The following is a 27,762-nucleotide window of genomic DNA, read 5'->3' on the forward strand; positions in this document are numbered from 1 at the left end:
GAAGAACCTAGGGGCAGGACAGGAATAAAGACGCAGACGTAGAGAGTGGACTTGAGGACACGGGGAGGGGGAAGGGTAAGCTGGGACGAAGTGAGAGAGTGTCATGGACATATATACATTCCCAAATGTAAAATAGATAGCTAGTGGGAAGCAGCCGCATAGCACAGGGAGATCAGCTCGGTGCTTTGTGACCACCTAGAGGGGTGGGATAGGGAGGGTGGGAGGGAGACACAAGAGGGAGGGGATATGGGGATATATGTATACGTATACCTGATTCACTTTGTTATAAAGCAGAAAGTAACACAACATTGTAAAGCAATTATACTCCAATAAAGATGCTAAAAAAAAAAAAAAAAAAGAAAATATAGGATTGGCAAAAAAAAAAAAAAAACCAAAAACCCCCAACGAACTTTTTGGCCAACCCAATAATTGAAAATTGTTTTAAACCAGCAAGTTTGTGGTAATATGTTAGGCAGCACTGGAAAACGAATATGAGCAGAAAAACTATTACTTTTATGAAAGTGTGCCCTTTTAATATTCTGATAAAACAGCAAGTATGTTTAAAGCATTTCTGTGCCACCTCAAAATACAGAGGTTGACACAGGAAAAGCATTTGCGCGACTGTATCAGTTCTAAGCAGTGCTAGCCACTTCTCTCATACAAGATTCTTCCTTGAAGATTCAGTAGTACGACTACGGTTATACTGACTTGAAGATCTGACAGACATTTTCCTGAAAATGAATGAAGTGAGCCTATCACTTCAAGGGAAACAACTAACAGTATTTTTTGCCAATGGTAAAATTTAAGATTTCAAGCAACATTAAGAATTTTGAAAAACTACTACTGTGAGCTTGACAGCTTCCCGATATTTAAAGACTTTTTCCAATGAGATGGGTGGTGATAGTAACAAATGTCATGTTCTGATGTAGAATGAAATGCGTCAACAGAGGGAAGGTCTGCATAAGGCAGGGCACCGACATTTTCCCAGGGACCAGTGCACGATGCTCCCAAACCACGACCAGTAAAAGATCCACTCAAAGGATAAGAGAGGCGGGTTCACTGGGGTCAAGGATGGAAGATTCGTTAATACGGTTTCATACTCCACACTGCCCTTAACCTGTAAGAAACAACCAATGGCTGAATTTTTGTCTCGTATCAAAGAAGATTGCCCACAATTACATGAAAAGTAGATTGAAATATTCCTCCTTTTTCCAGCTGCATATTTATAGGAAGCCAGATTTCCTTCATATACTTCAACCATAACAATATATCACAACAATTGAATCTAGAAGCAGATGTGAGAGTCCAGCTCTTCCACTAGGACAGAGATCACAGAAATTTTCAAAAATATACAAAAAAAATCTTCCCACTAAATTCTGTTTTTGTCTTGCAAAGCATAGTCATTTACCATAAAAATATGCTATTTATGTTAACAGATATGGCTGTATTATCGTTCATTTAAAATTAATAAAAATATTAAAAAAAAATTTTCAGTTTTAAGTTCAAAGATGATAAATATTGATAGACGTGACCAACATCTCAATAGAGATCCTCCATAATTTGAGGAGTCCTGAGACCAAAACGTTTGAGAACCACTGTTGTAGGGTTCTCCTGGGCCTTGAAGTGCCCCCAGCTCTGCCAGGCCAGGAGTGGCTCTGTGGGCTGTTGTAGTTAATGAGTTACACCCTGACCAGGGAGCTACAGCACTGGCCTGTGCCTTCAACCAGCTATGACTTACCTCCTCCTCCTGCACTCGGCTTCCTGTGGCCATGATCTTGATCATCCAAAGCGTCAGCCAAGTCAAATTTACTACCTTCAGTGAGCCCCAAAACATAAAAAAAAACAGCCAACTGATTAACAACTGGGTACAAGATTCCAAAAAAACAAGTCAACATTCATGGGCTCTGCTGATCAGCGAAATCAATGAGTTAAGACAAAGAAACTTAAATTGGGGTCTGACTCCTTCTACAGACACTGATAATGAAAATACCAACAGGATGGAGCAAGTTACTGCTTTCTGCCTTTGCAATATATTACCAATTTTCCACTACTTTATATTCCCACACATGCTTTGCTTAGGCCAGCAGTCAGACCATTTTAACAGTAAACTCACTGATTATAGGTATTAACCCAAGATTCAAAACCAGCTGCATAGAGTCAGAAACTGGACAATCAAGAGGGAGGCTACGTGGTCACAATGCACCTCTTTGAGGGTGCAGATGTGAAGACGTGAGGGCAAACTGTAAAGCAGCACTCACTCTTTTGGGTCATGACTGTCTCTTCAGAAGAAAGGTAGCTATCCACTTCAAGGAACATGGTAGCATGCTCCTTAAGTACTAGTAACAAGTTGCCAGATGGAAGCAATGTCTGCGCTCCCCACCCCGAGGCTACGTTTCTCTTTATATCAGTGAAGATATCTGAATAGTAAAATGGCCCATCTGGAGAAAAGTTAAAACAGCTCCAGGAAAGAGTCACAAAGAAGCAACAAGTTCCAAAATCCTTCAGTGAAAGATGACACTGTAAAGCAAATGCCATTTCAAAATGCTCCATCTGCCTAAAGAAAATGTTTGATGGGTTTCATAAAACCTAAACAAGTATATCTTCCCTGATTTTAGAGTGTAAAATGGTTGAAAAGGGGAGAAAGTCCAAATGCATTTTTCTCTTGAAATTCTCCCAAGCAGGACTTTTCATAAAACACACAGAAGTCATAGTGACTGGTCATACTCTATTAAGTTAAACCCAGTGTTCAGATGAAGGTCTTGGTTGGCATTGCACACACAGGACTTAAAATTATGGGTAGTTCAACTGGATACTACCCCAGAGGGAGCTCCATGGGGTCCCTCCTTAGTGCCCTCCTCCGAACAGCCGTGTTACCTGCAGGCTTTGCTGGAGCTCTGGTCGCTCCCGGTCTCCTGGTTGTGGTGGTGACATGGTCCCATCTCTCTAAAAGGAGGAAGGGGGACAGCAAGGGGAGCACCATTAGTAACAACACACAGCAGCCACTGCACGGCTCAGGGAAGTCACAGCATGAGTACAGCACTCCTGTCCTGGTCCTTAAGGCCTCTCTAATGCCTCTGAAGAATCACCTTGAGGATGACAAAGAGATGTAAGAAGGTTTACATGAGACGAGTTCTGCTTGCTTTTCTTCACAGGATGGGTGGTGAGGTGGACATCCCACATTTGATCTGGTGATTAGTGGAGCTGGGACTTGAGCCCAGATCGACAGGAGATGACCACATGCTTCAGGGGGCTCCAGAGCTTGAGCACAACCCCTGAGAGCTCCAAGCCTTGGTTGTCACCACTCTCAACCTGGCACCGTAATCACAGATAATACTGCCCAGGGATGAGGTGACGTTATGTTCCCAGTAGAGTATGGGAGTGTCTCATAAACTGAAAGTGGTTACAACACCAACAAAATATTTTATATAAGTGTGGTTACTGCTGTTAATACTAGGTCTTTCAGCTCAACCATATTCCTTTAAAATTGTGGACTTCTTGCACATCAATTACGTAGCATGCCATGAGTTTTCCAATAGTTTCTTTCCTTAAACATCAAGACTATGTTGTTAAAAAAATAAAAATAAAAATAATGAAGCCCCCCCCAAAAAAGACTATGCTGTAACTGTTCCTACAATTAGAGGTAGAAGAGGGAAATGAAATTTAAGTAATGGGAGAGGCAGAGATGAAACAGGTTTGGCTTTATGCACAGCAACCATTCAATAATTAATCAACTACTCAGAAAAAAACAGCAAAAATAGAAATTGGTTGAAAGTAAAAGGATGGATAAAGGTATACTATGCAAATAGCAACCATAAGAGAGCTGGGGGAGCCACACTATTATCAGATAAAATAGTCTTTAAGACAAAAATTGTCATAGGAGTCAAAGAGTGACATTTTATAATAATAAAAGGATAAACCCAGCAGTAAGATATAAAATTTTAAACATGAGCACCTAACAACAGAACCCCCAAAATATATGAAGCAAAACGTAACAAAACTGAAGGGAAGGATAGACAATTCAACAATAGTTGGAGATCTCAATACAATCCTTTCAATCATAAATAGAACAAAAGGGAAATACAAGATTTGAACGACACTATAAACCAACTAGATCTACCAGACATCTATAGAACGCATGCCCTCAAAATAGGAAACACATTCTACTCAATTACACATGGAACATTCTCCAAGAAAGACCACATGCTAGGCTACAAAACATATCTCAATATATTTTAAAAGTCTGAAATCATACAAATTGTGTTCTCCAACCACCATGGAATGGAAATAGAAATCATTAACAGAAGGGCATTTGAAAAATTTCCAGCTATATGGCAATTACACAACACACTCCTAATAACCAATGGCTCAAAGAAGAAATCACAAGGGAAATCATAAAATAAACTGAGATGAATGAAAATAAAAACACAACATATTAAAATTTCTGTCACAGCAAAGGAAACCACTGACAAAACGAAAAGACAACCTACTGAATGGGAGAAAATATTTGCAAATGACTGATCAATAAGGCATTAACATCCAACACATACAAACAGCTCATACAACTCAACATCAAAAAAACAAACAACCCGATTAAAAAATGGGAAGAACTGAATAGACATTTTTCCAAAGAGGAAATGCAGATGGCCAACAGACACATGAAAAGAGGCTCAACATCACTTATCATCAGGGAAATGCCAATCAAAACCACAATGAGATATTACCTCACACCTGTCAGAATGGCTATCATCAAAAAGACCACACACAAAAAATGGTGGCAACAATGTGGAGAAAAGGGAATCCTCCTACACTGTTGGTAGGGATGTAAATTGGTCCAGCCACTGTGGAAAACAGTATGGAGGTTTCTTAAAAAACTAAAAATAGAACTTCCATATTCCATATGGCCCAACAATTGCACTCCTGGGTATATATCCAAAAAACCCCCCAAAACACTAATTCAAAAAGATACATGCACCACAATGTTCACAGCAGTATTATTTACAATTGCCAAGATATGCAAGCAAACTAAGTGTCCATCAACAGATGAATGGAAAAAGAAGTGATGTGTATATACACACACACACATACATACACACACACTCACAATGGAATACTACTCAGCCATAAAAAAGAATGAAGTTTTGCCATCTGCAACAACATGGAAAGACTTGGAGGGTATTATGCTAACTGAAAGACAAATACTGTATCATAGCACAACAACATGGAAAGACTTGGAGGGTATTATGCTAACTGAAAGACAAATACTGTATCATAGCACTTATATGTGGAATCTAAAAAATAAAACAAACTAGTGAATACTTAAAAAAGAAACAGACTCACAGATATAGAAAATAAACGAGTAGTTACCAGTGGGGAGAAGGAAGGGGGGAGGGGCAAGATAGGGGTAGGGGACTAAGAGGTGCAAACTATTATATATAAAATGTGCCACAAGGATATATTGTACAACACAGGGAATACAGCCAATATTCTATAATAACTATAAATGGAGTATAACCTTTAAAAATTGTGAAGCACTAAACTGTACACCTGTAACTTACATAATATTGTACATCAACTACTATACTTCAATTTTAAAAAATGGGCAAAGGACTTAGACATTTTTCCAAAGAAAACATACAAATGGCCATCAGGTACACGAAAAGATGCTCAGCATCACTAATCATCAGGGATATGCAAACCAAAACCACAATGAGACATCATCTCATACCTGTTGGGATGACTACTATCAAAAAAACAAAAGATAATGTGTTGATGAGGTTGTGGAAAAAAAGGAGCCCCTCCTACACTGTCAGTGGGAATGTAAAATGGTACACCCACGATGGAAAACAGTATGGAGGTTCCTCAAAAAAATGAAAAACAGAACTATCATTTGGGGACTTCCCTGGTGGTGCAGTGGTTAAGAATCTGCCTGCCAAAGCAGGGGACACGGGTTCGAGCCCTAGTCTGGGAAGATCCCACATGCCATGGAGCAACTAAGCCTGTGCGCCACAACTACTGAGCCTGAGCTCTAGAGCCCATGAGCCACAACTACTGGAGCCCGTGAGCCACAACTACTGAAGCACACGTGCCTAGAGCCCGTGCTCTGCAAGAGAAGCCTGCGCACCACAACGAAGAGTAGCTCCTGCTCTCTGCAACTAGAGAAAGCCCGCGCAGCAATGAAGACCCAATGCAGCCAAAAATAAATAAATAAAAAATAAGTAAATTTATTTTTAAAAAAAACTATCAAAAAAAAACCAAAACTATCATTTGATCCAGCAATCCTACTTTTGGGTATATATCCAAAAGAAATGAAATCAGGATCTCAAAGAGGTATCAACATGTCCAAGTTCACTGTAGCATTAATCTCAATAGCCACAATATGGAAACAACTAAAGTGTCCATTGATGGATGACTGGATAATGAAAACGTGGCATATACATGCAATGGAATATTATTCATCCTTAAAAAATAAGAAAATCCTGCCCTTTTGGGACAACATGGATGGACTTGGAGGACATCATGCTGAATGAAGTAAGCCAGACACAAAAGAACAAATACTACATGACTCTACTTTTATGAGGAATCTAAAATAGTCAGATTCATAGAGAGTAGAATGGTGGTCACCAGGGGCTTGGGGGAGAGGGAAATGGAGGAGGTGTCAGTCAAAGGGTACAAAAGTCTGGGGGGAAAAAGGAAAATAAGCTGGTGAGGATGTGGAAAAATTGGAATCCTCATACACTGCTGGTAGGAATGTAAAATGGTACAGCGACTGTGGAAAAAAGTTTGGCAGTTCCTCCACAAGTTAAACACAGAATGACCATATGACCTTGTGATTCCACTCCCAGGGTATATACCCTAAAGAATTAAAAGCAGGTATTCAAACAAGAACATGTACATGCAAACAAAAACATGTACATGCATGTTCATAGCAGCATTCTTCATAATAGCCAAAAGATGGAAACAGTCAAATGTCCATCAACTGATGAATAGATAAAACTGTGGTCTATCCACACAATGGAATATTACTCAGACATAAAAAGGAATGAAACACTGATACATGCTATAAGGTGGATGAACCTCCAAAACATTATGCTATGTGAGAAAAGACAAAAGGTCCCACATTATATGATACTATTTATATGAAATATCTTGGAGAGACCAGTCAACTGATACAGAAAGTAGACTGATGATTGTCTGGGGCTAGGGGGAGGTAGAAATGAGGAGAAACTGCTTAATGGGTAAGGGTTCTTACTCTGGAGTAATGGAAATGTTTTAGGACTGGATAGAGGTGGTGGTTGCACCACGGTGAAATGTCTTAAAATGCTACTGAATTGTTCACTTTAAAATGGTTAATTTTATGTTACGTAAATTTTACTTCAGTAGATTATTTACAAAGAGGGAAGGGTGGGAAAGGAGAACATCATCACAACTGCATGTGCATTCTACCACAATTCAGTTTTAGTAAAAGTATATAGGGAAGTTGAGAATATGGAAAGTCTTTCTCTTAAAATGATCATACTTCCTTCACTCTTTGCGAAGGCTTTGGGTACACGAATGCCTACTTCAATGTGGAGGCCACACCAGTGGATGGATTTTTACGGTAAGGGAACCACAAGTGATAATCTGTTGTCATTATGTATTTTTTAAAATCTAGATCATCAGTTTAGAGATAGTTTTATATCTATAATTTCCATTTGACTTTGCACCTATAATACGAAGAAGTACAGCTTACCTGTCTAAATGAGGCTCCTTATGTATACCTTATATTATGGTGATACGTATACTTAGGAAAGAGAAATGACATTACTGAAACCATTATTTGTGCAACTTTCAGACAAGCAATTGCCACTTATATGATATTAGCTTAAAATCCGTATGCTTCATGCAGTGCTTGTGTAAAAATATTTCTTTTTCCAGCTTAAAAAAACAAAATCAACTGAACGTAGATGTGAAGGGTTTACTTGGGGGACTCTGACTTCTGTTCTGTCCTTATGCTGTGCCACACTGTCCTGATCACGATAGCTTTGTGGAGCTCTGCCCTACTACTCACAGCTTCTGAGGAGCCTGGTTTCTCGGAAGATCTGCAGGTGCCAGTTCAAGAGAGTGCTCCTTACATGTCTAGGGAACCCGATGCTCTGCCAGAGCCTGAGCCTGCAGTGATACAGAGCATGACCTTGGATTTGTGCACTTTTAATATACCATTAACTACAGATTTTCTTGTTGTGAGCCTTTGAATGGGATTTATTATCATCCATAATTGAGATGAGCAAAGTCTAGCTACTTATCAAGGAATTAGAATAGTAGGTCACCGTCATCAAAGCAAAGAGCTGCTAAAATAAAGACATCTGTTTCTGTGAAGCCTTGCTCAAAACGACAAACTTAGAAAGGATTCTCTGATGCTCAGCAAATGCTGCCAGCAACACTGCACCCCTGCCCGGAGCGCCTCTTTGCAAGGTGTGCCGCACCCCTGGGTGTGGCTTAACGACAGTGCCACGGCATTCGGAGAAAATCGGGGCACTCATAAGAAGCTTGATTCGGCAAAAGCAGAAGTGGGTTCCCCCTGTGAGATGATTGCTCACAGAGAGAAAAAGGGAGAGATGACGGGAGAGATGGAGGGAAGCGGGGAGTGAAGGCAGGGGAGAGGGAGGGGCAAAATTCTGAAAGCAACATGGTGAACCTTGAAAGCGTTATGCTAAGTGAAGGCAGCCAAAAGTAAGTCCACATATTATATGACTCCACTGACATGTCCCAGAACAGGGAAATCCAGAGAGACAGAAAGGAGATCAGTGGTTGCCAGGGGCTGGGGCGGGGAGGTGAAGAATCAGGGGATCAGAGGGTAATAAGTGAAGGGTACAATGTTTCTTTTAAGGTGATAGAAATGTTCTAAAATTGGCTATAGTGATGGTTGCACAACCGTGTGAATATACTAAAAGCCACTGAACTGTACATTTTAAATAGGTGAGTTGTATGGTATGGGAATTATCTCTAAATAAAAGCTTTTAAAAAAATATTGCAGGAGCTTCCCCTTGTACTTAGAATAAAGTGGTCACTATGCCCAATAACACCCTATATGATCCAGCCCATGCCAACTTCTCCTTTTCTCCAACATTCTCCACACTCTGGCCACACAGGCCACCTTCCAGGCCTGAGAGTCAACCCAGTTCTTTTCTGCCTCAGGGCTCTTACACTTGATCCCTTGGCCTTGAAGGCTCTTTCCCTGCTCTTGCATGTCACCTTTCCTCAGAGAGGTCTCTACTGCTTGATCTAAAGTAGCCAACCCCTTTTGGGGCCCTCCCTGCCCCATCACCCTACTGTATCTGCTCCAGAGTACTCTATGATATCTGAAATGATTTTATGTACTGTCTGAGTCCTTCTGGAGAGAACAGCTCCATGAGGGCAATGACCTAGTCCACATGGTATGCCCAGCAACTGGAGAAGTGCCTGGCAACAAACAAGCACTCAACAAACACTGTTGAATGGATGAATGAATGTCATGTACAAATATCCTGACCAAGGTGTCAGGGGCTTTTTCAACAAGAAATGTACAATGTACAAAGTAGAATGTTCTCCAACCAGAGAAACAACCGAGCCAAGGACAGATGGATGGGCCTATCTCTTTGAAACCTCAGTTGCATGAAATGCAAGCCCAGATAGAAAAAAAGGATGGCAGAGTGATGTGGTCTTGAAGGATGTCATTCAACCAAAGACACCATGTGCTGGTGGTCCTACAGGTCCCAGACACACTGGCTGATGGGTGCTGATGAAGATCAGAAGAGCTGGCACACAACTGACAAAGGGATATAAATATTAAAAAGTCCTCCATCAGGAAATTAACAAATTTACTAGTCAGGGGTCTGTTTATACTTAACTGTGTTTGTTTTGTTGTTTGGTCATGTTTGGTTTTGGAAATGTTAAACAATTCCATTAAAACCATCACTGCTAACAAATTAAGTATATTTATTTTCCTGGGAATCTAAAAGGCCACCTGCATGTATAGGACTGTGGACATGCTCAGGAAAGACCTGAGAATGCTCAAGGCTCTCACCTCACACCACACACAAAACTATAAAGCTCTCAGAAGTTCATTTTTAGGTATATGATCCATTTTGAGTTAATTTTTGTATAATGTATAAGGCAGGGATCCAAATTCATTTTTTGCATGTGGATATCCAATTGTCTCAGCACCATTTATTGAAGACACCATTCTTTCCCCATTGAATAGTCTTGGCATCTTGGTCAAAAGTCAACTGGCCATAGATGTAATGGTTCATTTCTAGACTCTCAATTCGATTCCATTGAGCTCTATGTCTATCTTTATGGTAAGTACCACACTATCTTGATTACTGCAGGTTTGTAGTAAGTTCTGAAATTTAGAAGTGCGAGTCCTCCAACTTTTTCTTCTCTTTCAAGATTGTTTTGACTATTCTGGGTTCCATGAATTTCCATATGTATTTTAGGATCAGCTTGTCTGCAAAAATTCTATCTGGAAGTTTGACGGGAATTATGTTGAATTTGTTGATCAGTCTAAGCAGGTGAGCATTCCTCATGTATGCCTGACTCTTACACCAGAGACCCAGCCACAGTAAGTCCTTCCAATGAAATCAGTTAAAGAACAATAATAATGGCTGACACTCAGCACTCACCTTGTACCGAGTCCTCTGCTGAACACTTCACAGGGGCCATCTTATCTAACCCTTACAATTATTATTAATTTATTATTATTAACCTCATGCAACAGATGAGGAAACTGAGGTGCAAAGAAGTCAGATAACTCACCCAAGGTAACAGTTAATAAGTGGCAGAGGCAGGGTTCAGACACAGGCAGTCTAACTCCAGAGCCCGTGCCTTTCTCAGTCTTGAACATACAAAGAGACCTCTCAAACTCATTAAAAAAAAAAAAAAAAAAAAGACGAGCAACCTGGCAGGAAAATGGGGAAAGGATATGAACAGACAATTCACCAAGAGGAAAATGCAAATGGCAAAAAAAATATGATTTTTTTGTCCATGATACTGGTAAAATGTTTTTGATTGGTAAAATCTGGCGATGGTACGGGTTTGGGGGAAAAAGGTACTCTTGTAACAGTATCAGTGGGAGTAGACGATGGCACATGCATTGTGGAAACAATTTGTCAAAATCTATTAAAATATAAAATACATATACCCTTTGGCCTGATAGTTTCATTATACTTGGACACAAAGGAAATAGACCAGAATGTTCACTGAAGTCCCATTTGTAATTGTGCAAAACAGAAACAAACCACGTGCCTGCCAGTAAGAAGTGGCATCGCTGGCCATGGCCAAAGCCACACCACTGGAATGCCAGCTCCATGAAGCATACGTTTGTGAATGAGATATAGGTATAAAAATATAGATATAGATAATATAGTGTGTTGGATAGTGGCCCCCAAAATATATAGCCAAGTCCTAAGCTCCAGAACTTATGAATGTGGCCTTATTTGGAAAAAGGGTCTTTGCAGATGTAATTAAGTAAAGATCTTGAGATGAGATCATTCAAGATTATCCAGATGGGCTCTAAAACCAACAGAAAGTGTCCTTATAAGAGACTGAAGAGGAGAAGACACACACACACAAGGAGAAGGCCCAGTGAAGACGGGGGCAGAGACTGGGGCCATGCAACTGCAAGCCGAGGAGCACCTGGAGCCGCCAGAAGCTAGGCTAGGCAAGGAAGCATTCTTCCCCTAGAGCCTTCAAGTAGGCGTATGGTCCTACCGACACCTTGATTTTGGACTTCTGGCCTCAAGAACTGTGAGTGAATAAATTTCTGTGGTTTTAAGCCACCCAGTCTGTAGTACTTTGTTACAGCTGCCTCTAAGAAAGGAAACTAACATAGATAGCTATATTCACTCAGGTCTTCAATACATATTCAGTTTTTTTAAAAGTTGTGAAATACATATAACTGAAATGAAAAAAAGCCCTACACATGTTATGTAAAACAAAATCACTGAATAATCTATGAGTACAGATGTTCACAACAGCAGAGAAAACTAGTTGGGACCAGCATATCTCAAACTGACTTAGGAAGCTCCCTCTTGGGATGGGAGTGGGTGTTGTAGGATGGGGAGGGATCAATGGAAATATCAACTTTACTTTCTAAGCATTCATGCATTTTTTAAAAGAATGGTTTAAATTTTTTTCTCAAAAAAAAAATGTAAAGAGAAACTGATGACAAAGCTTAGCATTTGAGAGATTACCTGTAGATACCATTCTAAGAATACCTGTTATAAAAATATCTAAAAGGAGAAACAAATCCTTTATCCATTTCCAAGTATCTTTTTCTGAGCTAGAAAAAGATAGTCCTTGGAGGCCACTGCTGAGGTGTCACACCAGTAAAGGCTATGACTTGAGCCAGAGAAAATCCTGTATCAGTTATTGCACATTTTTGGTATTCTCCACAAAGGAAACAAAGGATTTTAAATATTCAGATTTTCTTTAAATAATGCAATTTATGATAACCATGTTATATCTGATCAAGTGAAATACAGGCCACCTATTGTTTTCCCTGAATGTGTATTCTGAATGGGTAAAGCCTATTAAGCATTATTATTTGCTTTTAATAGTTTGATTTACTACTCACGCTTTACTGAGGAAGTTTCTTCCAATGCATCCTCCAGACTGAAACCAACGTCCCCAGATCCTAAAAATTAAAAAAAAAAAAAAAAGATTTTTAAATGTAACTGCCTTTGCAAGACACAAAATAATACTGAAATACTCTTGTAATGGTCACTTCCCTTTAGACAGTGTCATGAAGATAATGCCACAAAAGGAAATCAGTTGAAACCACCCAAAGATATATTGAATTGATATCCTTTGACAAGTAACCTATTGCTACCAAAACAATAACAACAACAAAACAGTCTTCAGTCTACTTGAAGGCTGAAGGCTCAACTGTATGAAACATGAAGTACAATCTTACTAAAAAAAACTTTATAGTATGACTTTTGCAACAGGGAGTATCAGAGCCCAAAAACTCCACTGATAATGGACAAGTTCTTCCACCCCATCCCGTCTCTCACACAAAGGCTGCTCTGCATTTTGGCAACCCAGGGCACCTTCCCCCCTGATCCCAGCAACTACACCTAGACTAGTATCTCTGACTGATTACACGTAACTAAAAAGGCGCTGGGGAAGAGTTTTTCACAAGAGAATTTGTCCTCCGAAGTGGACCCATCTGCCCAACCCTGACTGCTATTGAACTTGACAGCTTTCATTCCCTCTAGATGGGCATGTAGTTTCCCACGGGGGTATATACATTAACTCTCAAGCAAACCACTATGCATGTATACTGAAGTTGAACAAATAAGTAAATGGACAGTGGATTATAAAAGCCAGGTTTCTCACTGTTGGAGAGGGAGGTTACAGATAAGAAGAGAAGGCTAGAATGATCTATGTGATAGTGGATCGGAGTTGGAGACCTCAGTATGAACCACATTTAGCTTAATATATATACAGATGGTTACATACAGAAATATTCATAAACATGCATATATACATGGGTTAGTATGCAGATATATATTCCCTTGCTCTGTCAGGTGAAAAGACCTAGAAGCAACAACACCCCAGTAGCAATGAACACACCGAGCACCCAGATCCTGGTTTCTAAATACCATTCTCCAGTAAATGGAACCAGAGCTCCTTGGAGATATGGCTGATTCTAGAATTGGGGCAGGAAATATCTAGATGAGTTTGGAGCATCTTACAGTGCTAGAAGTACTTTAAAATATATTGATATTGGTTGGTATATGTCAAAGGACCACAGGGCCGACTGAAAGAGTTCTCAATGGCTAAAGCTGGAACAATTTTAAGCAGCAAAATAAAGTGGTATTGGATTATGACCCTAAGTATAAAATAAATTTCCATGAGTCCAGGCTGATATAAATAATTCAACAAAAACATAAAAAGGAGGGAATAGAAGAATTCAAATTAATTTATATAGATATTTCTCCTCTCCGTAAGTGTTGACTTCCTTCCAAGATTACAGTATGAGAAGGTGGGGGGAAGAGATAGTAACTTTACAGTGGAGAAACCTGACAAACGCTACATCAGCCAGGCAATCAAGGTTAACTTTAACAGTGATGAGTCATATTGATACTATATTCCCTTGATATGATGTGATGACAAGGGCACTATACCTGTGTGGTCTTCCTCTCAAGGAAGTGTAACTCTATAACCCCAGTATAATCATAAGGAAAACATCAGAGAAATTCCAATTGAGGGGCATCCTACAAAATACCTGACTAATACTCCCCAAAACTGTCAGGTTGTCAAAAACAAAGTCTGAGAAACTGGCATAGCCTGAAGAGCCTAAGGAGATGTAATGATGGAGAGTCATGTGGTACCCCTGATTGGATCCTAGAATAAAAAAAGTACTTTAAGTAAAAACTAAGGAAGTATGAATAGAGTATGGACTTTAGTTAATAATAGTGTATCAATGTTGGTTCATTAATTGTGACAAACGTACCATGCTAATATAAAATGTTAATAATGAGGGAAACTGGCCGTAGAGCACATTAGAACTCTTTGTACTAGCTTTGCATTGTAAATCTAAAACTGTTCTTAAAAAGTTTATTTTTAAAAATACATTTTCTATAGCAAAAAAAAGGGGTAATCACTAAAAGAGTTATATGATATATAACCTCTAACTTATCCAAGAAAAAAAAAGAAAGGTCAACACCAACAACTAAAATTCAATTCAACAAAAGTCACCAAACAGAAAAAAGAAACAAAAACATGTTAAATAGAAAACATGGACTTTAACATAATATGTACACTCATATCAGTAAAAAGTGAGTGTAAATAGAGTAAATCTCCTATCAAAAGATAAATGGGGACTTCCCTGGTGGCACAGCAGTTAAGAATCTGCCTGCCAATGCAGGGGACACGGGTTCAAGCCCTGGTCCAGGAAGAGCCCACATGCCACGGAGCAACTAAGCCTGTGCGCCACAACTACCGAGCCTGTGTGCCACAACTACTGAAGCCCGTGCGCCTAGAGTCCATGCTCTGCAACAAGAGAAGCCACCGCAATGAGAAGCCTGTGCACCGCAATGAAGAGTAGCCTGCACACCACAATGAAGAGTAGCACCTGCTCGCCACAACTAGAGGAAGCCCGCGCGCAGCAAAGAAGACCCAACGCGGCCAAATAAATTTTTTAAAAAAAGATAAATGCGATAAAAAATTACTATATGCTGTTGACAAAATATACACCTAAAACAAAACATATATATATAAACATATATATAAGCATATATATAAACATATATATATGTATATAAAATAGAGAAATATATCAGGCAAATGCTAACAGGAAGGAAACAATATTAATATAAGACAAAGATAAAATTTAAGACCTAAACCTCTAAACAGGAAAAGAGCAATATTTTATGGGAATAAAGCATATAATCCACCAATAAAATAAAAGTCTTACACTTAATAACCTAGCTTCTAAAATTCTAAAGTAGACTTCTGCTTCTTGCTATGATGAAATAATTGGTATCAGATTAGCTTTCCCATCATAAACGACCATAAAATAGACAAAACACGAGGCAACAGCTTTCAGCATTGAATAAGCACTTAGAGACCGCAGTCCCTGAGATCAGGGAAATCATGACAGCTAAATCCAACAGGTGTTCCTGGATTGGATCCTGAACCTATAAAGATCATCACTGGGACAATCAGTGAAATCTGAATGAGGTCTGTGGACTACATGGTAATACTGGATCACTGTCAATTTCCTGATCTTGATGGACGTACTCTGGTTGTGGAGGAGGGTGTCCTTGTTTTTAAGAAATGCACACTGAAGTATCAAGAGGTAATGGGCATCATGTTTGGGACTGATTCTGAAATTGTTCAGAAGAAAAGTATTTGGAGATACATATACACACCAGAGCAAATGTGGTAAAACTGGGAAATCTAGGTGAATAGTAAATGGGAATTCCTTGTATTAGATATTACTGGAACAACTGGTGAAACTTGAATGAAGTCTTAGGATTAGGTAGTATTAATGGATCAATGTTAATTTTCTGATTCAGATGGTTACATTGATGATATACAAAAGGATGTTTGTAGGAAATGGACTCGAAAGTATGCTGTGGGAGAAGAGATGATAGGGCATGGTAACATATTCTTAAATTATTGGGGGGAAAAAAGTTCCGTGTACTGTACTTGCAAGTTTCCTGCAGGTCTGTAAATGTTTAAACATTTAAAGAATTAAAATAATTTAAATATGCATATTTCTTAATCCAATAATTGTACTTCCAGGTACGTGTTACAGAAAAATACTTATACATGTGCCCAAAGAGTTATGTACAGGATGTTCATAGCAGTACTGCTTACAACAGCAAAAAGAAATGGAAACAGACCAAGTGTTCAAAGAAGAATAGTTGAATTAAATATGGCAAACATGGTTCTTCAATACAATGAAATGTTCTGTAGCTGTTTAAAAGAATGGGATACTCTCAGTAAACTAGGACTAGAAGGCAATTTCCTCAACTTGATAATGAATATCTACAAAAAACCTACAGCTAACATGATATTTAAGGGTGAGAAACCAAAGCTTTAGAAGATCGGGATCAAGGCAATGATGTCCCTTCTCACCACTGCTTTTCAACATCATACTGGCAGTCCCAGCTACTTCAATAAGAAAAGGAAAAAAAAGGTATAAAGATTGGGAAGGAAGAAATAAAACTGTCTTTGCAGAGGACATGATCATACAAAATAATCCACCACCCCCCCCAAAAAAAAAAAACCCAAAACAAAAAACTCCTGGAACTAATAAGTAACTACAGCAAGGGTGCAGGACATAAGGTTAATACAAAAGTCAATTAATTTCCTATGTACCAGCAATGAACAAATGGAATTTGAAATAAAAAACACAACACCATTTACATTAGCGGCCCCCCCAAATAAACGCCTGATATAAATCTAACAAAATTTGCACAAGCTCTATATAAAGAAAACTACAGAACTCTGAAGAAAGAAATCAGAAGAGAACTAAATAAATGGAGAGATATTCCATGGATAGGAAGACTCAATACTGTCAAGATTTCCGTTCTTCCTAATTTGATTTATAGATTCAGTGCAATCACAATCAAAATGTCAGCAAATGATCTTGTGACTGACAAACTGATCAAGTTTATATGGAGAGGAAAAAACCCAGAATAGCCAATACAATATTGAATGAAAAGAACAAAGTTGGAGGACTGACAACTACACAGCCTCAAGACTTACTATAAAGTTATAGTAATCAAGATAGTGTGGTATTAGCAACAGACAAACAGATCAATGGAACAGAATACAGAGCCCAGAAATAGACCAACATAAATATAGTCAACTGATCTTTGACAAAGGAGCAAAGGCAATACAATGGAGAAAAGATAGTCTTTTTAACAAATGGTGCTAGAACAACTGGACAACCACATGGGAAAAAAATCTAGACACAGACCTTACACCCTTCACAAACATTAACTCAAAATGGACCATAGTACATTGTCTTTTTGTTTTGTTGATAAAAGCTTTTGCACAGCAAAGGGAGCTAAGTTGAATTAGGTTCCATTTATTTTTGCTTTTATTTCCTTTACTTTAGTAGACGGATCCAAAAAAATATTCCTGCGATTTATGAGAAGGAGTGTTCTGCCTATGTTTTCCTCTAGGAGTTTTATAGTATATGGTCTTCCATTTAGGTCTTTAATCCATTTTGAGTTTATTTTTGTATATAGCATTAGAGAATGTTCTAATTTCATTCTTTTACATGCAGATGTCCAGTTTTCCCAGCACCACTTATTGAAGAGACTGTCTTTTCTCCATCATATATTCATGTTTCCTTTGCCATAGATTAGTTGACCGTAAGTGTATGGGTTTATTTCTGGACTCTCTATTCTCTCCCATTGATCTATGTGCCTGCTTTTGTGCCAGCACCATACTGTCTTGATTACTGTAGCTCTGTAGTATAGTCTGAAGCCAGGAAGCATGATTCCTCCAGCTCTGTTCTTCTTTCTCAAGATTATTTTGGCTACTTGGGGTCTTTTGTGTTTCCATACAAATTTTAAAATTATTTGTTCTAGTTCTGTGAAAAATGCCATTGGTATTTTGATAGGGATTGCGTCGAATTGGTAGATTGCCTTGGGTAGTATCATCATTTTAATAATACTATTAAACAGAATACTGATACCCAGAACACAGTGTATCTTTCCATCTCTTTGTGTAGTCTTCAATTTCTTGCATCAGTGTCAAAATGGATCACAGACCTAAATATAAAACACAAAGTGATAAAACTCCTAGAAGATTAACACAGCAGAAAATATAGATGACTTGGGTTTGGTGATGACTTGTTAGATACAACCAAAGGCACGATCCACGAAAGAAAAAATTGATAAGCTGGATTTCATTTAAATTAAAAAATTCTGCTCTGCAAAAGACACTGCCAAAAAATGAAAAGACAAGCCACAGACTGGGAGAAAATATTTACCAAAGGCACATCTAATAAAGGACTGTTATCCAAAATATACAAAGAACATTTAAAACTTAACAATAAGAAAACAAAGAACCCCATTAAAAATGGGCCACATCCCAAGAGTCCCTGGTGACTAGTCTTCTCCTGCAGACCTGGGATCCAGGCCCAGGTATATGAAAATATGTTTTCCAAAGAAGATATACAAATGGCCAACAGGTATATGAAAAGATGCTCAACAACACTAATCATCAGGGAAATGCATATTGAAACCACAATGAGTTATCACCTCACACCTGTCAGAATGGCTAGAGTGAAAAAGACAAGAGCTAAGTGTTGGTGAGGATGTGGAGAAAAAGGAATCCTTACGCACCACTGGTGGGAGGTAAATTGGTTCAGCCACTATGGAAAACAGTGGGTCTTCAAAAAATGAAAACGAGAATTATGATCCAGCAAATCCCACTTCTGGGTATACAGCCAAAGGAAATGAAATCACTATCTCAAAGAGATATCTGCACCCCCCCACACCATGCTCATTGCAGCATTATTCACAATAGCCAAGACATGGAAACTACCACTGACAGATGAATGGATAAAGAAAATGTGGTATATAAATACACACCATAGAATCTTATTTGCCATTAAAAAGAAGGAGATTCTGCCTTTTCAACACATGGATATATCTAAGAAGGTATTATGCTAAGTGAAATAAGTCAGACAGAGAAAGACAAATACTGTATGATCTCACCTGCATGTGGAGTCTAAAAAAGCCAAACTCATAGAAACAGAGTAGAATGGTGGTTGCCAGGGGCTGCAGGGGTGGGGGAAATGGGGAGATGTTGGTCATAGGGTATAAACTTCCAGTTATAAGATGAATCAGTTCTAGGGATCTAATACAGTATTATTAGACAGTAATATAGGTGACAATAATTAGCAATTTTCAGGTATATAATACACTATTGCTAAGAGGGTAGATCTTAAATGTTCTCACCAGACACACACAAAAAATGGTAATTAGGTGAGGAGGTGTTAACTAATCTTATCATGGTAATCATTTCACAATATATACGTGTACCAAATCATCACATTGTCAATTATATCAATAATGCTGGGGAAAAAAGAGATAAAGAAAAATTAAAGATATGAACCATATGAGTCAGAGTTGGTGTATGCCTTGTTGGAATGTTTCTCTAAAACTATACACATAAACAAAAGCTGACCAAGAAAAACACAACGGGCCAAAGACCTTAACATACACGTCACCAAAGAAGATAGACAGATGGCAAATAAGCATATGAAAACATGTTACACATCCTGTCATTAGGGAAAATCGAATTAAAACATCCAAATGGCCAAAAATCCAGAACGCAGACAACAGCAAGCACTGACAAGGATGTGGAACAAAAGGAAATCACATTACTGCTAGGAATGCAAAATGGTACAGTCACTTTGGAAGACAGTTTGGTGGTTTCTAAGAAAACATACATACCATATGATCCAGCAATTCTGCTCCTTCATGTTTACCCAAAGGAGTTAAAAACTTATGTCCGAACAAAAACTTACACAAGGATGTTTATAATTTCTTCATTCATAATTGCCAAAGCTTGGAAGCAACCAAGATGTCCTTCAGTAAGTGAGTGGATAAATAAACTGTGTTACATCCAAGACAATGGAATATTATTCAGTGCTAAAAATAAATAAGCAATCAAGCCATGAAAAGACACAGAGGAACCTTCAATGCCCATACTCAGTGAAAGAAGCCAATTGTAAAAGTAACACAGTGTATGATTCCAACTATCTGACATTCTAGAAAGACAAACATTAAGACAGTAAAAGGATCAGTGGTTGCCACGGCCTGTATGGGGTGGAATGACTAGGTGGAGCACAGAGGATTTTTTTTTTTACGGCAGTGAAACTACTCTGTATGATACTCTGATGGTGGATGCATGTCATTATACATTTGCCTAAACCCACAGAACGTACACCACCAAAAGTGAACCGTAATGTAAACTATGGACTTTGGGTGATAATAATATTGTCAATATAGGTTAATCAACTGTAACGAAGGTAGCATTCTCATGGCGGGGGGCTGTTGGTAATGAGGGAGGCTGTGCATGTGTCGGGGCAGGAGGTATATGAGAAAACTCTATACCTTCTGCTCAATATTGCTGTGAACCTAAAACTGATATAAAAAAATTAAGTCTATTTTGAACAAAAGAATGGCATAAGCCTATATACTGACATGGGAGAAAGCTCCAAGATACAGTATTAACTAAATAAAGCAAAGTGCAGAGAAGTATTTTTCCATGAGTGTGTATCTACATTTATAGCTGTAAAAATCTTCTGGAAGGTAGCTTACACACAGTAATTGGTAACAGTGGTTATGTTTAGGGAATGAGAAAAGTAGTCAGGGAGGAGCACTGTACCATTAATTAAAACCCTTCTCTTTTTTTGTTTTTAATCATGTATAAGTATTTATATTATTATTATTATAAATAATTTTTAAAGTTCTGTATCAACCCCTCCAAAATCATAAGCCAATCATCCTACAAAACTCTATCCCTACTTTTTCACCCCAGAAGTGAGAGAGAAGGTTCTTCCAAATAACACCTTGTACAAGTAATAATGTTTATAGCCTCAGCCATTCCCCTGTTTGCTGATATATCCTGCTATATGTCATTAAGAGTTAAGAGCACTACAACACACATTTTTCCAAAGAAGACATGCAGATAGCCAGTGGGCACATAAAAGGACGCTCAACATCGTTAATCACAGGAAAATGCAAATTAAATCCACGATGAGATCACCTCACGCCTGTCAGAATGGCTACCATCAACAAGAACACAAATAACAAACATTGGTGAGGATGTGGAGAAAAGGGAACCCTCCTACACTGTTGGTGGGAATGTAAACTGATGCAGCCACTGTGGAAAACAGAATGGAGGTTTCTTAAAAAACTAAAAATAGAGCTACCATATGACCCAGCAATTCCACTCCTGGGTACATATCCCCCCAAAATGAAAACACTAATTCAATAAGATACAGGCACCCCCCCCAATGTTCAGAGCAGCATTATTTACAGTTGCCAAGATATGGAGGCAACCTAAGTGTCCATCAACAGATGAATGGATAAAGAAGATAGAAGATGTGGTGTACACACACACACACACAATGGAATACTACTCAGCCATAAAAAAGAATGACATTTTGCCATTTGCAACAACATGGAAGGACTTGGAGGGTATTATGCTAACTGAAATAAGTCAGACAGAGAAAGACAAATACCGTATGATACCACTTATATGTGGAATCTAAAAAATACAACAAATTAGTGAATATAACAAAAAAGAAATAGACTCGTAGATATAGAGAACAAAATCCTGGTTACCAGTGGGGAAAAAAGAAACAGGGGAGGGGCCAGATAGGGGTAGGGGATTAAGAGGTACGAACTAGTATGAATAAAATAAATAAGCTACAAGGATATATTGTACAACACCGAGAATATAGCCAATATTTCGTAGTACCTATAAACAGAATATAACATTTTAAAATTGTGAATTACTATGTTGCACACTTGTAATATAAAATATTGTACATCAACGATACCTCAATTTTTAAAAAAAGCAATAACACAATTCTGCAGTATTTATTAATCCCTCGTTGACCTTGGAGTCAATGGACCCAAACCATCTGTGGACAAAACCATTCAAAATCTCAATCTACATCCTGAGCTACTAAGACTTCAGAGTCTATAACCAAGCACAGCTGCTAAAATCAAGATGGGAACAAATATTCTCATGAGAGATACCACACCTCAAATGGTCTAAAATAGGGTTGTATTGTGGTGATCATTTTGTAAAGTACAGAAATATCAAATTGCTATGTTGTGCACCTGGAACTAACAGAGTTGTAGGTCAGTTATACTTCAATAAAAAAATAAAACTGTACCAGGGAGATAGCTCCATATCAGAAAAAAAGAAATAAAAAAGGGTTGTATCCCACAGTTCTTCTATGTAACGTATAACTCAACGACTCAGTTTGGGCATAGCAGACAGGAATCCTGTGCCTCAGGGACAGATTCACCCCCTGGCACAAGGCACACCCCAGAAAGCAGCTGACTCAGCGTAGGCTCAATTTACAAGGCCCAAATCACTGCACCTGGGGGGCCAGTGTTCCGGCATCCAGCAGAAAAGTTATCTCGCTCCATTGCAGAGGGCTACAAATTTCTTTTAATGGAAAAAGCATGTAGTGAGCTGGTCACACCTATCTGAAAACATACGGCAGAACTTTGGAAATCGTACCCACAGGCTTGTGTGTGTCCTTGAGAAGATACATCTAATAAGGAAAGTGCCAGTTCTATCCACAGATGCCCCAGCAGCCTGAGTCTGTCCTGAAGTGGATTGTGCCCCTTTGGGAGGGAACACAAACTTGACTTTATATTGCAACCTGACCCACCGTGCCTGGGTGACTGGTGTCTGAAGCTAAGGGCACATTTAATGAGGGCTATAAAACCAGGCACAGCAGGCCCTTGTTAGAGGTTTCTGCCATGAAGTGGCTGAGATCCAGCACCTGCCCAAGCCTTGACTGAAACATCTCATCCACGAGAGAGCCCATCTGATGTGCCCCTTAAGTACCTTTCATGTGGATTTGATCACTCCCTCCCTCCCTCCCTCCCTCCCTCCCTCTCTCCCCTGTCGTCCTCCCACCCTTCTACTGAGCTCATCCTGAAAGCACACCCACCCCTGTCAGGTGTTATGTTCATCCTCTCTAGCCCTGCCCTGTCCAACATGGTAGCTCCTAGCCACATGCTGCTATTTAAATTAATTAAAATTCAATAAAAAATTTAAAAATTGAGTTCCTTAGTCACACTAGCCACCTTCAAGTGCTCAACAGCCATGAGTGGCTGCTGGCGACTGTGTTGGACAGGCCGACAGAGAACCACCCATCGTCGCCGCTCTAGACGGTGAGCTGCTGGAAGCAGGGATGAGGCCTGGCAGCGAGAAGGCCCTCCCTCAAGGTGTGTTCCCTGTGACCATCCAAACTCTGTCCCCGTGCTGTGAGAGGGCTACCAGTAGATCGCACCTGATATGACTTTGTAACAGATCCATTTGGGTTTCATGCCAAGAGCAAAGTCATCTCTGCAGAGGGAGAGACTGCTCTCTCTGCTGGATTCAGAACTGCAGGGGCAGCCGGATCTCTGCTTACTGAGGATTTCAGAGGCAAAGTCGCAACCCGGCCAGGGAGATGCGTGCCTCTCGAGTGCCCAGTCACATCCATCGCCCCGCTCTCTGAGGATGGTTTCTTTTCCACCTTTTTCTTTTGTACGTATAAGCAGTTTTCAAGTTTTGGGGAATGGGTCCGGTACAAATCCTAAATGAATAAATATTCACCCAAACTGCTTTGGTTCTCAAATTTTCAAATGTTGTCCTTTTTCTGTGACTGAATAAGAACCCAAGGGAGAGAGTGGCATGGACACATAGACACTACCAAATGTAAAATAGATAGCTAGTGGGAAGCAGCCGCATAGCACAGGGAGATCAGCTCGGTGCTTTGTGACCACCTAGAGGGGTGGGATAGGGAGGGTGGGAGGGAGACGCAAGAGAGAGGAGGTATGGGGATATATGTATATGTATAGCTGATTCACTTTGTTATAAAGTAGAAACTAACACACCATTGTAAAGCAATCATACTCCAATAAAGATGTTTTAAAAAAAAAAAGAACCCAAGGGACATCTGAGACTAGTAAATTGTAGATGCCTCATCTTAGGATTTCCCATTTGTCTGTCCGAGTGAAGCTTCCATAAATACTGAAACTACATTTAAGTTTGTCCGAGAAAGCCAGGACAACACCACCTGCCTGGCATCGGGGCTAGTGCCTGCATCTATGCCACAACTGCAAAGGAATAGAGTTATTTATCCAAGAGGAAACTGACTCGGTCAACAGCGAGGCTGTTAACAAATACAGAGAAGATCCACACCAGAAGACGGGTCAAAATGAAATTCACGCTGGAGGGGTCAAATCATAACCCAGTAAATATAACCGTGGCACAAGCCCCTTGATCATCTGAGTTCAGGGAATAAGACTAAAATCAGCCCCAGAAGACTGAACCTCCTGACGTAGGGGTGGGGGGACAGCTTGATTGAAGCTGAAATGAACCATGGAATAAGGATGTTCTACTTTAATATGATAAAGACCTCGGCTGACACGGCTGCGTGTAAAGCCATGCATTTCCCCAGCCCTCTGGCAGGGGACCACTGGGCCGTGAGTAATAAAAAGCAAACCTGCAGGTCAGAAAAACAACTTCCCGCCCCTCTGCTGCAGGGGCTCCCTGCCGACCACAGAGATGCTCCTGAAAACTGCCTGTGGGGAACCTCCGCAACAAAGTCATCGGCACGCATGGTCAATTTTACAAGCGTCTCTTTGAACACACTTTCTCTGTCTCCCGCCTCGTGCTAGAGAGGGTGGGAGCAAACTGAAAACGCTGTTAGGCTCGTCCCCGATTTCCCCGAATTTCTGCACCGTTTTAACTCTTGTTGCCTCAACCTAGATTCAAACGCATGTGTCTTGATAAATTTATGCTTTTACACCTCCAAGCATGCTGAGTAATTAATATCCTCTGGGTTAGCTAGACGCTGCAGCCTTGCAAGGGAACATGAAAATGGCTTTCCTCTGATTCCGATTACTAAACGGATTTAGCTACTGCCACCTGAGCTCGCACCAGTTTCATGAATAAATTTAAAGCAGTCCCGGAGAGGACAATAATAGCGCAAAGGCAGCAGTTCACCAGAAGGCAGGGATCAGCATTTCAGTCCCCAACAGCCACCACCATCAACACATCCGCAGTGTCCAGCCCAGGCAGCTGGCTGCCCGTATTCACAGGGCACACCTCTTGCCAGGCACCTGCTGTGTAAAGGGGAACTTGGTAACGCAGGGAAGGATGTAGATGCGGGTGACGTGGCTAAAAGTCTTTTTACGTATTTCCAGGAAGCGTCTAAGTGTCCTACATACATGGCAGGTAGCTTGATTTTCAATGTCGGGGGAGGATTTTTGTTTGTTTTACAAATTGCATAAGTCACTTTGCTGATTGAAAGGACAGTCTCAAAAAAATAATTAAGAAAAAAGAAAGGACAGTTTCTTCCTTTCCACAAAGAAAGGTACATGCCTATGACGGCTGTTCAGAGGAAATTCCAAAGGTTCTCGGAAAGCCTGCAAGGATAACCTTTTCCACAGAAGTCGGAGCTGACAGCTAGGGGACTCCTCAGCTAAAGAAAACTGCACTGGATACCAGGGGCTGGGGGACTGAGGACTGACTGCTAATAAGTATGGGGTTTCTTTCTGGGGTGATGGGAATATCCTAGAGGTAGATAGTAGTGATTGTTGCACAACCTAGTGAATATACTACAAAGCGCTGAACTGTAGACTTTCAGTTGGTGAATTTTATGTTATGCGAATTATATCTCAATTTAAAAATGCAGTAGCTGTCACCAGGTATCGTCCCCAGCATTCAGCTCTGCAAGGGGGTACCCTGGGACCTTAGAGATCAGGGTGGGGAGGTGAGGACCACAGCAGTTAATCATTCGGCAGCAGAAACAGAAATGGTCCTGGAGCCAGCAGATACGATGTCTCGTCACAGCTCTGCCACTCACCGACTGGGGGTCCTGCAGTGTTCACTTGACTTCGTAGAAGGGACCTGTTTCCCGTACGTAAACTGAAGCTACCACATCTGGTTGCCCAACCCCCAAAGCAATAAGGTGGATGGCATGATGGAAACAAAGCCACCATGGACAAATAAATAAAGTGCCAAGATGATGTACCAGGAGGCTAGGGGTCTCAGGATAGCCCTACGACAAGAGCACACTGCTCTTGGGGTCATAGTTTCTGAGAAGCAATGCGAGATACTAAGTGCCTTGCCAAAAGCAACCCTGCTGGTGTCACATCAAAAACTGGAGCCTAAGGCTTCCCGACTCTGGTCCAAGGCCATTTCAAGACAACACATGAGGATATCAGCGCTGATGACCAGCTTTGGAGTTAAAGAGCCTGGGGTCAGGTCCCTTTCTGCCACTCACCAGCAGAGACACCTTGGACAAGAGCCTCGACAGCTCTGTGCCTCAGTTTCCTCATCTGTAAAATGGAGATAAGAGATTCTACTGCAGTGGGTTGAGGCGAGGAATAAATTGGTCATTATATATAAAGTGATTAGCCCACTATCTGACACATAGGAATCTCTCAATTATCAGCTACTATTATTATATTTGGTACTAAGTAAAGTAGAATTGCCTGGTAGATCTACAAGTAGAAGGCCCTCAAAAAATATGTATGAGTAAATAGCTTACAGGAGAGTATTAAAAAGTTCAAAAGCTTAATAGATGCAGACAGAACAAAGTCACATTCTGATCTGAACTTACCCAGTGTCTGATGAACCTCTAGATCCTACTGATGTGATATAAGCCTGGGAAATCGAGGCACAAGAACGTCACAAGGCCATCCCGAAACACTTCTAAGCCACAGGCTCTTGACTAATAATCATCAATGCGCATGGCATTTCCTTCCCCTTTAGCCAACATAAACATAAACACAAGTGGATATTGGTGTAATTAAAAATTTTTTTAATCCTGTGTAATTCCTTAAGTGAGGATGTTGCATAGATGGAACTAATCAGAGCCAGGCAGCGCTGAACAAGACCTCAGAGATCGGCTAGTCCAACCCATTCATTTCTGAGGTAAAGAGAATCCATTAAAAGGTTGATAGAGTTGAGGGGGTGGGTTGTTTCAAGTTGGTTAAACAAAAACAGGAGACTCTCATTATAATACAGCTCATTATGCAGTACACATACGTTCTGATCAAGCCCGGGTTGCATCATGGGCCCTCAAAGAGCCCGCCTGGACCGAGAGCCTGATCTACCCAGTCAACTACAAGGGCAAAGCCAAGCAATCATGTCATGAGGTACGGCACTAAGCTAGGGGCTTCCCTGTCCGTGTTCATGAGTAGGATCGGCGGTGGAATCTGAGTCTACGCTTAAGAGGCCCATCAAGATTTCGGCCTTACCACCTGGCCAGGCCAGCGCAGCGGGAGAGAGGCGCTGCCAGCCCAAGGCGGCTCCTGTACATCCACAGCCCAGATCTTTCTCCCGAAATCCAATCCTGCAGGTCACGCTACCCAGGGGAGATTTCCACAACTCCAAAGAAACGTGCCCAAACTGGCCTCTGTCTTCCCTTGTCTTCCCAGCCTGGTTTCCTCCTTTTGCACAGAAGAGCTCAAGTGAACGCATCACCACCTACCTAGGCACCAAGTCAGAAGCATG

The 27,762-nt window shown here is 40.2% G+C and overlaps 1 protein-coding gene across 4 annotated transcripts in view; it reads right to left on the reverse strand.

The window, feature by feature from the left end:
• The window catches only part of CD99L2 (CD99 molecule like 2), a 105,066-nt gene that overhangs the window by 40,535 nt on the left and 36,769 nt on the right, over positions 1-27,762 (reverse strand). For 3 of the 4 annotated variants that reach the window (XM_036840317.1, XM_036840318.1, XM_036840316.1), the window contains 3 exons: positions 12,593-12,652; positions 2,875-2,943; positions 1,739-1,813 (listed from right to left, as the gene is read on the reverse strand). In XM_036840317.1, coding sequence (XP_036696212.1) covers positions 1,739-1,813; positions 2,875-2,943; positions 12,593-12,652 — 204 coding nt within the window. The remainder of the gene's footprint in view (positions 1-1,738; positions 1,814-2,874; positions 2,944-12,592; positions 12,653-27,762) is intronic. The other variant, XM_036840319.1, reaches the window with a different exon arrangement.

Source organism: Balaenoptera musculus, chromosome X (genome assembly GCF_009873245.2).
Source record: "Balaenoptera musculus isolate JJ_BM4_2016_0621 chromosome X, mBalMus1.pri.v3, whole genome shotgun sequence".
Classification (NCBI taxonomy): Eukaryota; Metazoa; Chordata; class Mammalia; order Artiodactyla; family Balaenopteridae; genus Balaenoptera; species Balaenoptera musculus.